Source organism: Gracilinanus agilis, chromosome 3 (genome assembly GCF_016433145.1).
Source record: "Gracilinanus agilis isolate LMUSP501 chromosome 3, AgileGrace, whole genome shotgun sequence".
In the NCBI taxonomy this organism is placed as follows: domain Eukaryota; kingdom Metazoa; phylum Chordata; class Mammalia; order Didelphimorphia; family Didelphidae; genus Gracilinanus; species Gracilinanus agilis.
This window is the reverse complement of record NC_058132.1, coordinates 135,894,668-135,910,735: the sequence shown is the minus strand read 5'-3', so window position 1 is coordinate 135,910,735 and position 16,068 is coordinate 135,894,668. Positions and strand designations below refer to the sequence as shown.

The 16,068-nt window shown below is 34.8% G+C and overlaps 1 protein-coding gene across 2 annotated transcripts in view; it reads right to left on the bottom strand.

Annotated features, from left to right (window-relative positions):
- Window positions 1–452: 452 nt before the first annotated feature.
- HSPH1 (heat shock protein family H (Hsp110) member 1) overlaps window positions 453–16,068 on the bottom strand; it is a 29,043-nt gene continuing 13,427 nt past the window's right edge. The window contains exons 9-18 of one of the 2 annotated variants that reach the window (XM_044668278.1): window positions 12,407–12,513; window positions 12,001–12,134; window positions 10,483–10,691; window positions 8,781–8,912; window positions 5,001–5,138; window positions 3,631–3,756; window positions 2,792–2,899; window positions 2,570–2,689; window positions 2,071–2,232; window positions 453–1,360 (exon numbers count right to left, since the gene is read on the bottom strand). In XM_044668278.1, the coding sequence (XP_044524213.1) occupies window positions 1,157–1,360; window positions 2,071–2,232; window positions 2,570–2,689; window positions 2,792–2,899; window positions 3,631–3,756; window positions 5,001–5,138; window positions 8,781–8,912; window positions 10,483–10,691; window positions 12,001–12,134; window positions 12,407–12,513 (1,440 nt within the window). In that variant the 3' untranslated portion in view covers window positions 453–1,156. The remainder of the gene's footprint in view (window positions 1,361–2,070; window positions 2,233–2,569; window positions 2,690–2,791; window positions 2,900–3,630; window positions 3,757–5,000; window positions 5,139–8,780; window positions 8,913–10,482; window positions 10,692–12,000; window positions 12,135–12,406; window positions 12,514–16,068) is intronic. The other variant, XM_044668279.1, reaches the window with a different exon arrangement.

Sequence of the window (16,068 nt, the reverse complement as noted above, 5' to 3'; positions counted from 1 at the left end):
TTGGGAATTGCATCTCTAATTCCTGTCTTATCACATTCCACCTCCCCATTTTCTTCTGCACCACTGCTTTGCCAGGGTTTAACACTATTATTCTGCCAGGAATACACCTTCCTTTATTTCCTATTCCATTGCTCTCACTTGATATCGTTCATTATCTATATATTCTTTCCCACAATCTTTATCTTTGTTTTCTACAACTATGCCATTCTGTTCACACCTTCATAATGCATATGCCCCTTTTTGCATATCCCCTTTCTGGCAACTTCACTTAAACACACTCTAATTTTTATACTCCTATCTCTATATCTTGCAGAGGCCATCTTTCAACTAGAGACAAATGTTGCAATTTTATAAATTGGGAAAGTGAAAAGGGAATTGAGGTTTCACAGAAGGTGGCTTTCATCTATACTGTAAGCTTCTATCAGTTTTAAAATAATCAACAAAGCCAATGATTTAGAAATGACACTTTTATATGAACTTTATTATTAAAGCTCATTAAATGCTCCACAATACCAGTTACAACAGGATCAACATTTCTTCCATTGGTAAATCTCCACAGGACAATGTACTTTTTAGCAAGAGATAAAATTTAAGTTTTTGTTCTGCATGCTACTAATACATTTCACTATCTTTTGTTTTTACCCAATGAAATTTAAATAATAATAAAGAAAAAAGTCCTACTCTATCAGACAATTCATTTTGGAAAGCCCTCATGAAATCAGATTTAACCATATTTACACACATACACACTCACACACATGCGGAAATGGAGGGTAAGATGCAAGAAAACTACCTTGGCAGAAACAAATGCTTAAAGATTTTTAGTCACAACCCTCTTGAATGAGCAGTACACATTTTTCCAGAAAACAAAATCAATTTCATCCTTACTGATGCAAATGGTTAATACTGAAGAGAAGCTTAGTATGAATTCACAATTCCACAGGAATCTGAAAGTTACCAAGGCAATTTTCCCTTTTAGGATCATAATGACTACACACTTAAGCTTTTCATTTTTCCATATAATACACAAAAAGTTTCTAAATGTTCTTAAAAAAGAAATTATAAATAAGTCTCAGTATGTTTCTTAGAATTACATACTATGGCAAAAATATTTTCTTCATCATTTGTTGGTAGTGACCCTGTAATTCCTTGTAATTTAGTCCAAATCCATATGAATGCTGCTGTTCTCACTGGGGTGACAGTCTCCATTCTGATGCAGGCCTTCAGCATTCGGGTTATTTTTCACTTCAAAACCTTCATGCTTATCCATGTTGGGGCCATTGAGTATTTTTTCCTGCTTGGGAGATTCTACTTTTGGTTTTGGTTGTGTCACAACTGGTTCACAAACATGGATTAATTCCTGAGGCAAAAAGACAAATGAAGTTAGCTCAGGTCTAATTGTTTCAGGCTTTTCAGGAGAGATCTTTCTTCTCCATTTTTTATTTCTTTACCAATGCCTATGTCTCCCACTAAACTGAACCTTATGCATTAATTAAAACTCTTCTATAAATCCAAACAATTTCACCACACCTATTCTCTGGGTATCAAACTAGAAAAGGGAAGCAGGCGCTTCATTATTCCTTTTAGGGAAAAAACTGGACTGTGGAGTCACTGATAAGAATGCTTTGAGGAACTCAAGTTCTGGAGGGTGGCTGGGAACATAGAGTTCTGCCACTTGCCCAGGGTCACAGAGCCAGGACATGGAGGAAGCAGAACTTAAACCCAAATAGATCTCCCCGACTCCAAGGCTGGCTACACCATGCTGCCTCTCATAATTTAATAACTCAATTGTTTATTAGATTTAATTGCTTTCTTTATCTTTTTCTAGGGGATGTGATTTAATCCATCAATAACATTTACTAGGTGCCAGGCACTATGCACTGAGCACTTGGGCCAGGGAGGTGGTGTTAAAATAGTAGATCATTGAGGCTTAAGAGTAGCATTCTTTCTAGGGAATGAAGCTACCTATGATTTCTAGAAGGAGCCAGGGAGTTCCTTTGGGAACACGCAAGGACAGGTACAGAATTTAAGGCTCAAAGGAAGAAAACATGGCTATATGGCAACACCTACCTCCACCTTCATTTTAATTTCACTGCCACGTACAACTGGATCCTGATCAAGGCTTCTTTTAGCTTGGGCATTCATGACATTATTCATCCACTCCATTGTTTCATTGACAGACTTTTCAACTTTTTTCATTTCAGATTCATCGATATGGATGTATTTCTCATCCTGAATGGAATAATAAATAAAACTGGTTACTCTTTGTAATTAAAAAACTGAAGTTTCACCTAAGTAAAGAGTGACAGTTAATGAAGAACATGCAGTAAATTAAAATTTCTGAAGGGAAATCAACATAGTTCTACTGTTAAAAATTGGTTTCTGGGAAAATTCTCAAATGTAGTTGATGAAACAGGGAAGCAGAGGATGGAGTAGGAAGAGGACAACCCAACCCAAAACACCAATTTCTTTTCTTCTAAGAGGAATTTTGCTAGTTATGGAAGTTGCCAAGTTGGCTCATTTGTTAATGATAATTTCTGCACATTCTGCTACATGCAGAAGGACTTACTTTATTCCTGTAGTCGCCAGCTATCTTCGCATAGTGTTGCAGCCTTCGTCCCAACTCTTCAAACATTCTTGGTCGTTCCTCAGCTTCTTGAAACCTAATCTTAATGGGAGTGCCTAATTTCTAAACCAAAACAAGACAACATAACAACCATTTCATTATTCTACAAGAATTATGTAAGTTTTATAAAACAAAGGAATATCCCCCTTCACTCAGGTGTCCTACCATTAACTGGTCCAACTTGTCAACATATGCTTGTTTGGCTTGGTCCTCTCCCTCCTCATATAGCCATTCTTCAGTCTCTGTTAAGAGCTTCAGGAAATTTTGATGATCCTAGAAAATGAAAATTGAGGATTCACATTTGGCTTTAGCACAACTAAGTTTAGGAATTTTTATTTTACTAGAAGTACTAAGGTCCTTAAGCTGTATGTCTTAAAGTCATAATGTATACTTAAACCCACATAAAATCTTCAGAAAGGAAGAGTGGGAATAGGATGACTGATATCACACCCTAGTTAAGATATGTGGAATTTACTTTCTTAAAATGAAATATGCCAATTTAACAATATTATGTGGATCTGCATCAAATAATGGTGAAGAATATAGTGTTTATTTGTACATATAGAATTCCGTATGAGGATTTGGAAGAATTATAATGGTACTTCTAGTCAGTAACTTTTAAAATTGCAACCCTGGGGCTTTAGTTAGTTCATCTGGAAAATACATTATTATTGTGCTTAAGATGTAATTTGAGAAGCCTAATTATTTTATAAGCTGTCCAAAGTTACTATACTTGGTTCAAGCAGTTACTTGAGATTCTACCACTAATTTTTCCTTCCCACTACTTATTTGCATGGAGGTCTCAAAGCAATTTTTTCATTAAATCTCACAATAAATAAATCTAAGGAAGTTAAGAAGTAGTAGTTGTGCTATAAAAGTCAAGTTCAGTAGTCTAAAATATACATCAATATCACTTATCTTTAATTAAAAACAGCTAACATCAGGATGGTCAACAGCGAATAAACACCTTGGTTTTTAGCTTCAGGTTTAGATAACTCCCTTACCTGTTCACATATGAACTTTTCATAAGGCCCAGATAGCTTATCCCTGAATTCATAGACATATTCTTCAACTGCATTTTTGGCATCATTTCTTTCTTTCTCTAGCTTGTCTTGCATGATCATTTTGCCCTGTGAGAAGAAATAAGAATTTCAGACTTTATACTTAAGCCATCAAACCTTGCTAAAGAGCCCAAAATAAATAAGCATTTTTTTTAATTGACTACACGACTGTGTATATTAATTATACTTCTGGTTTTATACCAGCCAACATATTTTGCTTTTAAGAGAAAAAACTACATAGACAAATATCTTCATTATACTTAAAAAACAGAACAGAGGCCATGACATTTATAAATAAACTTAATTCACCAACATGAAGAAAATAAGTATGACTATTTTGTTTGTAAGACTTATTATTCTATCCATAGGCCATGGCCTGTCCCATAATTTGCACTAAACACTGTTTCAGTGAGAGGAAAAAACTGGATCCTCAAATGATCTTATTTCAGATCATCCTGACATCTGAACTAGGATAAGATTTCAAAAACAGAAATCTCTTAGCATAAAACTTAATAAATAACACCACATCATATTTGCAAAAATCCCATCTACAACAGAAAGGGAATGATATAATGGGAAAAAGCACTAGAACAAGCATGGATACTGATTGTTCCATTTTACTACCTACATATTTAACTCTGAGCAAGTCAACTTTGTCTTCTGTCAAAGGAGTTAACGCCACATACATTTTTGAGTCTTACAACAACTCTATGAGATAGATAAGTATTACAGATTATTATCCCAATTTTATGGATGAGAAGACTGAGACTCAATTAAGTCAAGTGACCCAGAACAGCCTTGCTATCTGCAAAAGGTTATCTTAAAAAAAAAAATGTTTTTTAAACACTTCCTCAAATATAGCCAACATATCTGTTAACACTTAGTGAATAAGCAGGTCATGTCGAATATGCAAGTTTAGTTAAGGAAACAAATGAGACCTTTTCATTGGCACAGTATTATTTATAGTTTAGAAAACAACTCATTTACAACTATTTTTTGTTTTTTTTGTTTTTTCAAGTTAAAATAAATCTTAGGGGGCAGCTGGGTAGCTCAGTGGATTGAGAGCCAGGCCTAGAGACAGGAGGTCCTAGGTTCAAATTCGGCCTCAGACACTTCCCAGCTGTGTGACCCTGGGCAAGTCACTTGACCCCCATTGCCTACCCTCACCAATCTTCCACCTATAAGTCAATACACAGAAGTTATGGGTTTAAAATTAAAAAAAAAAATCTTATTTGAATACACACACACACACAAAATCAAATATATCAGTCATAGGCAAGTCTATATAAGAAAATACTTGATTGGAAACTTACTTCTGTCTCAATATACATGTTGAGAAGGTCTTTTCCCAATTGCCAGACCAAGTTTGCTTCAATGGGAAGTTCAACATTAAAAACCTTTATTTTGGGTTTTTTAGCTTCTGGAGGTTGATCTCCTTTCTTTTCATTTGCCTTTAAGAGAGAAAAAATTTTTTAAGTATTCCTTTAAAAATACACAGACACATTTACACAAATGAAATGAAACTCATCATTAAGACTGAGAAACCATCTCCTCCATTTTAGTGAGGGTCATAACTGTAGTCTCAGAATAGTGCCACATGGTTTAACTTTTGTTTGACTACCAATAATCATGTTCTAATAACTCATATCTCATCATCAGAATTTTTCTTGTATCTACTAAATCTCTCCTATGATGCTGATGCTATCCTTACAGAATTATGCCTTAGGCACCTGATTTCTCCATCTTTATGGCTCTTCTGTGACCTCTTCAAATTCTCAACATCCTTACTTTAAGAATGTGATAAGTGATGCCACCCAAATCAAATGAAAATCCATCACTCCTACTAACAGTTATTACTTGTACATTCCAGTATTATCATATACTTTTACAAAACTAGAAGATGGTCCAACAACCTGGACCATCACTGTGGTTATGTGACTTTTTGGAATTTTGGCCTAAGGGAATAAATATCTCCTATTTCACCTACTTGTGCCTTTGGTCTTTTCATTACTTATAGCCAGTTTCACAGGAGACAGAAGGGTTATAAAATGGACCAACACAGCAGCTACCAAAAGATTATTTTCTAAATATGAGGCTCAGAAATTCCTCTTGTATTTGTTGGTTATCTAGGCTTTCCCACTCTACTATCCAAAAGATATATTATTTCCATATCCTGATCATAAGGAAAGAGTGACTACAAAAATTCAGGCATATTATACTTGCCCATATTAGATAAAGATAATCAGGTAATTAATATGTCAATGCACAGGTGTGATGCTCAAAGTAGGAACAAAGAGTAGTTGGTCCATAAGGTGTAATAGAATATTATGCAAAAGATCATAAAGAAATGTATGAGTAAGATGGAAATTTATGGATTATCTAAAGTAATTTAAGGATCATCCTGTTTAAGGTAAGCCTGATTAAGCTAAGTCAGAAGGGGACTGAGGCCCAGAAAGTTGGTGATTTGACCAAGTTCACAAACAGCCTGTTAGCCAAGTTGATCCCTAAACTTTGATCAGAATTGTTCCTACTAAAATCTTTACTGTCTCTTAAGCACTAGGAAATACAACTAGCAGCAATACACAAACCTACTTAGAGAGTAAGTAGCCTATAACTGCAATAGCCTCTTCCACCTAGTGGAGAAGTGAATATAGCTAGTTAGAACAGTCTTCTCTTGCTGATAGCTGAGTTGTTAAAAAGATATACAACAGTGAATAAAGGAGACACCTCAGAAACTACGTTGACTAACGATGTGACTAGTATACACTACAATATTTATTTAAAAGAGCAATAATACATTTTGGCAAAAGCACCTGACCAGGCACCACCACTACAACTATCAACATTTCCCAAATGGGCTGTAATCTATAATTTGACCACCCAGAGAGCCACCATTACTACAGGCACTATTAACTAATGCTACCAGTACTGATTGAAGGAAAGCAAAAGGGACTGTTAGAGGGAAGAAATATTCTATTAACATTATACAACAAAACAACAAAACACAATATGAAGGTTTACAGAAAACTAAAAAATGTGATCGATAAGTAAAAGATGAAACCAGAGTGGCACATAGACTAATAAAAGAATGAAGATTTCTACCCACAGATCTAAAGAAGGCATGAGGAATAATCCATATTTTCTGATATCTTTGAGTAGTATAGAGGGTCATCTCAAGATCCTCCTTTTTTAGAGTACAACAAACACTAGTTTTAATTTCTGCTGTTTGGGATGAAATTCTGTCAAGCACCAGAATGTGACAAGCTAATTTTTACTTTAAAGGGTTTGAACCTGATGGTACATTACTGAAAGTCATTAAGCGGAAGGGCAAAGGAACACCTGCAAAAACTGTTCCTCAGTATTTAAAGAATAACAAACAGGGTTATAAGGTTTCAAAGAATTCTTTTTGTACTTCCAGAAGGAAAGCTTGACAAGAATGGTCAATATTTTACTATTATTTAGGATCTTTGAAAATTTGCCATCAGACAATTTCAGTGTGACATGTAACAATCATCAAAAGTTGGATATCAGAGTAGATGGTGCCTCATTTTATCCTTTCCCTATCAGAACAGAGAGAAGAACTATGTAATAATAATTTTTTTTAAAGTTCAGTGTTTTCCTGCAGCCATGTTTGATGCATTATCAATAGATCTAGCAGCTATCAATATACTTGGGGAATTGAGAAATGCCATCAACTTTACTGTTTTCTCCAAAAGATCATAAAGATTATCATTTATAACAGATACCAAGCTAACAAATTATGACCCTGAAGCACACAAGTAAATGCTTGACTGTTCTATATTAGTAAGAAGTTGAAAGATGACTAAGGTTATACCTATTTAATTGGCAGGAATGCCTACTGTGTTTAACACACTGCATTAAATTCTAAGAATAAAAAGACAGTCTTAATCCTACAAAACTGAAAACCATAAATGGTTTCTATTACTTGGGTAAGCACAGTCTTATCAGAAAGCAAACTGTAGAAACAAAATCAAGACCATTATTAGGTCTCTATACAAAGGAATATTAAGTTTCTATCATGGCAGTAAAACCTGAACAAATGACTTGAATAGCTTTAATTTTTCAACCTTATATTTTAACTAGGGATGTGATGGAAAAGGGAAGAAATCTATAAATAAATGGACAACAGAGCAAGATAACCAAGGTATTGTGATGTCATAAGATGAAGCATGGTTAGTGACTAATAAAGTGATACTGGAATAATTTTAAGAGACTAATCAAAACAAAATCTAAAGCAATATGGTAACAAATGTAAAACATGCATCTGGGAAATCACGGCAGAATTTGTCAGAATATTCAATTATTTTTAAAATGGAAGTTACCTTTTTTTATGAGTAAAAACTTTGGACAAATAAAGGAGAAATGGCTTTTAGATGGATAGTTATTAGAGGACAAATTTCACATGCATTCAGTGCAAAAATGTCCAAGTAGCAAATTAGTTCTTAGTTATACTTGCACATGCAGACCTTCATCACCAACTGAATTATATCAAATGCTCTATGAGAAAATATTGAGAGGTGGCTGTATAAATGCAGGTAACAACTGCATTGTACTGCTGCTTATTATTATGCACATTCATGTAAAATCCTTTGACTGGGAGAAGTGGAGACTATTTTTAAAATATTCTACTAACTACTAGTTCTTCATAATTTTCTCAACCCAAATTATCAATACAAAGGACTTTAGGATATTAAGAATCAATCTACCTACTTGTATTTATTGTCTGATAAGTCTAAAAGGTAAAACCAACTTAAAGCAATCAATTTAAAAAGATATACACCTCAGGGACACATGCAGTACAATGCTATCTATCTCTGCTGCCATCAAGAGTTAATATCCTATGGTAATGAATTAACTAGTTTTCTACTACTAAATGGCAGCAAAACAAAGACTCTTTCAATTAGAAGCTCTTGGAACTAAAGCAAGACATTGGATTGACTTAAATGTTGCTAGCTGAAAAAAAGTTAACACAAAAATCCTATGTAAGAAGAATAGGTTAATTTTATATGGTATAATTAATGCTTTATACGTTGCAATATTATCTAATGGAATGAACTAGAAGAATCACTCACTTTGTCAGCATCAGGGATTTTGTTTTCTTCAGAGGGAAGGTCAGGTGAAGGGGGACACTGTGGAGTTTGTTGACCATCAGTTTGTACCTGGGGCTGTGTTCCAGCTTCACTGTTGTCTTGCTGGATATTTTTCTGAAATGAAAGCCCAGGCACAAAGGATGTAGAAAGCATGTGTACTTGATTTTATTAAAGCTAACGGGCATCAAAAGTCAGTGCACTCAATTTCTGCTATATACTGTAGGGAAAAAAAAAGGTGTCTGATCAAACCAAGCTGAATACAGTATCTGAAGCTGAGAAATTTCCAACCTGTAAAAAAATTTGGTTGAAATTAACATAGCTATTTTAAAAAGTAGGCAATGTGAAGACAACCACCAAATATTATAACTTTTGCTTCAGAAATGCTGATAATTCTCCAAGATCCATAATGCCAGGCCCTCAAAAATGTTGGTCCTTATTCTCTGTTCTGGCCTCTGGCATAGCTTTCATTCTTGGCTACTGGTATTCAGGTTATATATACAGCCAACTCTCAATTACGTGGAGGGAATGCCCTCGTCCTTGCAGTCTGTTGATTAGGCAGGTGCCCTTTACTTTTGGATGTGGCTGTGAACACTCCAGAGGGGTTAACAAAAGAGATAGAGGCTATTTTGCTTAGTAGACAGAGCAAAGGAATCTCACTAAAAGTTTAGTGGGGAAAGGGTTTGGGATTATCTGTCTACATAGTCACCTGACTTTGCCAGATGATTGAGAGTTGGCTATAGCAGCTTTTGTTCTCTGAGGAAAGCCCCCAACACTTGTCTGTTCACTTACTTGTGACTCCTTTTTAGTCACACAGGCTTCTGGTTGGCTAATGCAATGAGGATTCATGTAAATTTTATTAGGAGTCCAAAAGGCAGGGGAGAACAAATTATGACCATAAATATCAATAAAGATATTTAAAGCTAACATCCAAAAAAGGACATTGGTAAGCTTATCTCCTTTGACTGAAAGGACGGCTATTTGCCCAACGTCGCTGTGGTCTTTTGAGTTAAAGCGTTTTAGTTTTGCTACGTGAATTCTGCTTGAAAGTTCCTACTGAAATACTATGCAATAATAAGTTGCTATGCTTTAGGATTCTGGCACTACTGGTTATGTAGGCTACTATTATTCTTCTAATCAAGAGAATTTAGATCTTTGTTCTGTAGAAAGAATTCTCTTATTGTTCAGTAAGTAATGTTAAGCTTATTTTTTTAAAATCAGTGTTTAAAAACCACAAAAATAAAAATAGATAAACCATTCAGGAATATAGGAATATAAATGCTATTTTTTTTCCATGCAGGGTGATAGGGTAAGATGATCAGCTTCTCTCTATATATATATATATATTAGACAAACCAAGTAGCTTTTTGTATGGTATAAGTGATGTAAGCAAAACGTTTAATAAATACCTAGGATGTGTAGAACACTGAATTATTTCCACCTCATACAGCATACTGAAATTAACAAAATCTGTAGTAACATTTAAATTAGAAACTGCTTTGCTTTGGGTAAGTTTAAAGACAAAGGATTAAGTCACATCTGACAAACTATAGAACACGTTTCCCAATGCATTATTACTACTGCTACTTCCCTGAGAGAACACTGACAGATTACAATGTAATCCCCGTAAGATGGAACACCCCACAATATACCTACTACACAGTTCACACCCATGTTCCAAACTTACATCCACGTCTGTGGTTTCAGGTGGGGGTTGGTTCTGATGCTCCATATCTGTTTCAATGGAGGAACCCTCACTTTCTTCTGTTGGGATTTTCTCCACCATTGATGCAGTAGATATTGTAAAAATTCCATGAGTGTTGACCCGTACTTTAACTTTTACTTTAGACTTCTCGCCATCTTTCTGAGCTGAAACATTTTGGACTACAAAGCGGCCTAAAACAAAGGAGCACATTTAAAAGCTCTTAAAAAACTAATATTGAGAAGTCACAAATGAAACTTCAGAGAAGAACAAGACAAATGCTCAGAGAAAAAACTAGTAAGTACCTACAAGCTCTAGCAGGCTGCTCTTCTGGCCCTGGCTCTCTGTTAATCCAGCACTTACATTTCTTTCTAAGCCCTCTTTTCAGAAAAATCTTTTTAGACTATTCTAGGTCCTTAATTCTTCACTTTATCTAGATTCCTTGTAGCACTTACAGGCTGTATCATACTGCAGTCTGGATCATATATTAGTATGTTCTCTAAGCCTTTTTTGAATTGGTTAGGCTATATTTACCACCTCCTAACTGGCTCCTAACCTCAAGGTCAATAAATTCTTTGTTTCCTTGCTATAATGAGGATGATAAAAACATAATAATACTAGTTAACATTAATATAGCACCTACTACTACTTGGCACTGTGCCAACTGTTTTATAAACATTATTTCATTGGATCCTCTTAACATTGGTAGGTGTTATTATTATTCCCATTTTACTGATAAGGAAACCGAAGCTAAAAGAAATGAAGAGACTTGCTCAGAATCACACAGAATCCTGTCTGAAGGAGAATTTGAACTCAGATCTTCCTGAATCTTGTTATTCTATCCAGTGTGCCACCTCACTGCTCCACATTTTTCTTAAAACTAATATAAAAACTTAGATCACATTCAACATCTAATAAAGAATATTTCAAACACTATACACTAACTTCAATCTAAATTGTAATTTCCTTTATTGGGTTTTTAAAAGTTATTCTAAATTATCATGATTACTCACTTCTACCTTCTCCCTCTAAATTTTTTTGAGATTGAAAATGTTAAAGCGACTTTAAAATTTCATTGTCATATGGATAAAACTTAAAAGAGCTATAATTATTTGACAGTTAAAAATCTCCTAGAAAATAACATTCTATGTCTACCATACTCTCTCTTCTAAGAGTCAATTTATTACATGAACAATCAGTTTCCCCAACTGTAAAACGAGGGGCTAATATTAGATGACTGGAAGAGATGGATCTCAGTATAACTGTGAGAGAGATATCTGAATCCAGCCTCTAACACTTACTAGCTGTGTGACTGCAATTCATTTAACCTTTGAGCCAAAAGATGAAGACACCACTTATTAGAGTAGTTAAGATCTGAACTCAAAACAACTTTATGGATAATAAAGTGCATTGAGGTGCAATATCCAGTGTCATTCAGTTGTTAATTACAACTTTATCCACATCATTTTGGGCAAAATCAGCAGACTGCTAACTCATACTTACCAATTTTTGCTTCTGGATATGGAAAGCCTTCAGAATCAGAGTAAAAAGCTTCTAACTCAAAGGGGCCTTTCCTATAAAAAGTAAGAACTTTGGAGAAAGGAGCAGCATGGTTCCTGCTGAATACTTCATGAACACTAAAGTTAGAAGAACAGAGGAAAATGTCATTAAACAAAGTCATTAGTGGTTCTATTTTATGCAATAAAATAATCTTTAGCTAAATTCTAATAATAAAATGATGCTCCTCTAACTCATTGTTTCACTTAAACAAGAAATAATAGTGACCACTTTGATTCAGAGAAGATTCTGACAGACATCACCTAAGAAAATGTTCTTAAAGTATATCACTTATTTTTTCTCCTTTATGTTAAAACAAAGACTATCCTTTAAAAAAACATCAGCTACCTACCCTTCAGCACCTTCCGAGTCATTGTTCCAGACTAAAGAAATTGGGAAAGGAACTGCATCTGTGACTGAAAACTCTCGTACTTTAAATGCTGGGGACAAGATGGCACACTGAAAGGGAAAAATACAAGTTAACTCTGGTTTGTCATGGCTCTTTGCAGGATTGCTGTTAAATCATACTTTCTTTTAACTTTCTTTTTCATAACACAAAGAAAGAACAAGATTGACGGATTTGAATGTTTTCTCAAAACTTCTTTATAATCAACAGAAGAAATAATTATTCTGAACAAAAGCATATGGTAAGTAGGTAACTGCAAGGAGTACAAATTCTTAGATGCATATAGGAATTTTAATAGAGATATAATGATGGGATAGAAAGATTATACATGAAATCTGAATAGGAAGAGCCACAGATTCCCATGATCTTTCCAGGATCACTCACAAAACAGAACATGCACACTAATTTCTGAAAACTAATGCAGATATTTAAATAGATTAAACCATTTGGCCAGGTTTAACAAAATAAAATGAAATTTTTAGGATAAAGATAATACACTATTCTCTCTCTCTCTAATGTGTGTGTGTGTATACACACACACATACACACACACACATATATAAAATACTATCAAGGATGGTCATATTATATTTTGCAAATTGGAGGAAAAAGTGCCTACTGGGGAAGGCACTGACTGCTCCTAAATTCACTAAATAAAATGACAACTTAATTGAGAAGATCATCTACTGTCAAAAGATCTGCAGTGAGGTTTCTAGGACATAGGCCAGGTCCAGACCTAACTTTTTAATCATACTGGACAAGTCATTTCACTTTAGGGGGCCTTTTCTCCAAGATGAAGCAGGGGGATAAGGAACATAGTTAAACTTGAAGGGCTTTTTATCAGTGCAAACACTAGGAGAAATGGCCTTGTCAAGTGAAACAATTGTATCAGCTTTAACTTAAGATATTCCAAGAGGCAGATTAATTTCTTCCAAATGTTTAGCTAAAAATACTGCATGTTCCAAGCTTGTATTTATCTTCAAATAAAGTTCCTGGCAAACTTTTTTACTTTTACTATTATTGTTTATATTGGGTATCCCACTAAAAAGTAGATGAGATAACATTCCTTCAAAAACGTCATTTTCTAGACTTGTACAAAAATATTTGTAGCCACACTTTTTGTGGTGGCAAAAAAATTGAAAATGAGGGAATGTCCTTCAATTGAGGAATGGCTGAACAAATTGTGGTATTTGCTGGTGATGGAATATTATTATGCTGAAAAGAATAATAAACTGGAGGAATTCCATGTGAACTGGAACAACCTCCAGGAACTGAGGCAGAGTGAAAGGAGTAGAACCAGGAGAACATTGTACACAGAGACAGATACACTGTGGCACAATCAAATGTAATAGGTTTCTTTATTAACAGCAATGCAATGACCCAGGACAATTCTGAGGAACTTATGAGAAAGAACGCTCTCCACATCCAGAGAAAGAACTGTGGGAGTAGAAACACAGAATAAAAACAACTGCTTGATCACATGGGTCAATGGGGATATGATTGGGGATGTAGATTCTAAACAATCACCCTAGTGCAAATACTAATAATATGGAAATCGGTTTTCATCAATGATACATGAAAACCCAGTGGAATTGCTTGCTGGCTACAGGAGGGGGGATGGGAGGTGGGGAGGGAAAGAACATGATTCATGTAACTATGGAAAAATATTCTAAATTAATCAAACTTTAAAAAAGGTACAACAAAAAAATAAATCAAAAGTTTTTAAAATGTCATTTTCTACATCTAACCTTAACTTAATAGGACTAATCCAATTATCACTGGCCTTACTACATGTTTTGTACTTGTATATATACATGTATGAATTTATCTGTTGATTCTATGCTCTAGTTTAACATTTTCTTGCAACACTAAACACTTTTATGGCTTAGCTGTGTTTCATTAAGCATTGTCTTTATGGCACCTAAACAAAGCAGGGAGCTGACTTAGAGGAACAACTTCTACACAATGGAGTTATCTACCAATAGCCTAATTTATTTTTAATGATCACTTGGTTACAAAAATTTCCCACAGTATTCTTTGGCAAAGATTGAAGAAGAAATGATGTAAAGTCAGAGACACTTTGACCTCCCAGATCAAGCATAAAATGTATGCATCTCCTATAACAGTTTTAAACAATTTCTAAGATCAGCAAGATTTTTACCTGCATGCCTCGCTAAGCAGGGTGAAAGAAAGCCCAAAAGCTAACTTGACAAAAAAAGAAAATGACAAATGCTGGAGGGGCTGTGGAAAAGCAGGGCTATTAATGTACTTTTGGTGGAACTGTGAACTGGTCCAGACATTTTGCAAAGCAATTTGGACTTTTGCCCAAAAGCCTATTAAACTGTGCATACTTAGCAATACTAGGTCAATATACCAAAGATATCAAAAAAGAAGGAAGGGATCCAGATGTAAATAAAATTCACAGCAATTTTTTCAGTGGCAATGATTTGGAAACTGAGTTACCCCTAAGTTATGGGACATGGATAAAATAGAATACTATTGTGCTATAAGAAATGATAAAGGGCATGGCTTCAGAAAAACCTGTAAATGGACAAAAAGTGAAAGGAGGAGATCTAGAACAATTTAGACAATAAAAATATTAAGACAAAGAAAAGAACTTTGAAAGATGACCAGTCAGAGAACTGAAACTCACAATGAAACATGCTATCCACCTCCAGGGAGAGCTGATGGATTCAAGAGTACCAAGTTGAAGCATTTTTTTTTAACATGGCTAAAGTAGGAATTTATTTGGTTTAACTGTACATGTTGGTAATGAATTTTGTTTTTCTTGCCTTCTCAATGAATGGAGAGGGAGGTAAAAGGGAGAGAATTAGAAATGAAAAGAAAATAGTCAAATGGAAGAAAAAAAGAAAATTAAATGAAAAAAATGAAGCCCAAGTGGTCAGAAGTGGCTAGCTTATCGAACACATATGCCACTGCTAAATATCTATTTAGAGTTCATAGAGTCCTAGACTTCAACAGTCTTAATATTAATTTGTAATCTTTTAAAAAAAAATGTGCTTACCTTCTGCCTTAGAATCCATTATAAATATCAGTTCCAAGAGAGGTAAGGGCTAGGCATTTGGGGTTAAGTGACTTGGTTTAGTATTTCTGCCTTCTAATTTTTTATCTTGCCTTGCCTTAACTTAAAAGTTCCCACCAAAAAGCATTAAACTTTTACATATAAAGAACCACCTCTCCTCCAGGACAGAACTAGCCTGGAGCCTTGATAATCACCCTTTTTTTGCTTAGAATAATTTCCAGTTACTCAAGCTTGAGCAAGTATTACTTGTCAGGGTAAGAAGAACTATCAGTTTGGAAATAGCAAACTATGGTTAGAGTTGGCCAAAGGTAAAAAATGGTTGTCTTGAGGCAGTATGGTGGCATGGGCACAGCAAAGAATGGCTCTACAACATCTGAGAACAGGTCACTTCATAGCAGATTCTCCTTAAATAAGCCTTCATGCAAAAGCTGAATGGGCATTTACTGATTGTGATGTAAAAAGGGATTGTAGTTCAGACACAGGTTATACTAGATGGTCTCTGAGGTCCTGAGCTAAGCATCTCAGTCTGTTATTTTTACCTTCCTTCCCACGGGACTTAAAAAAT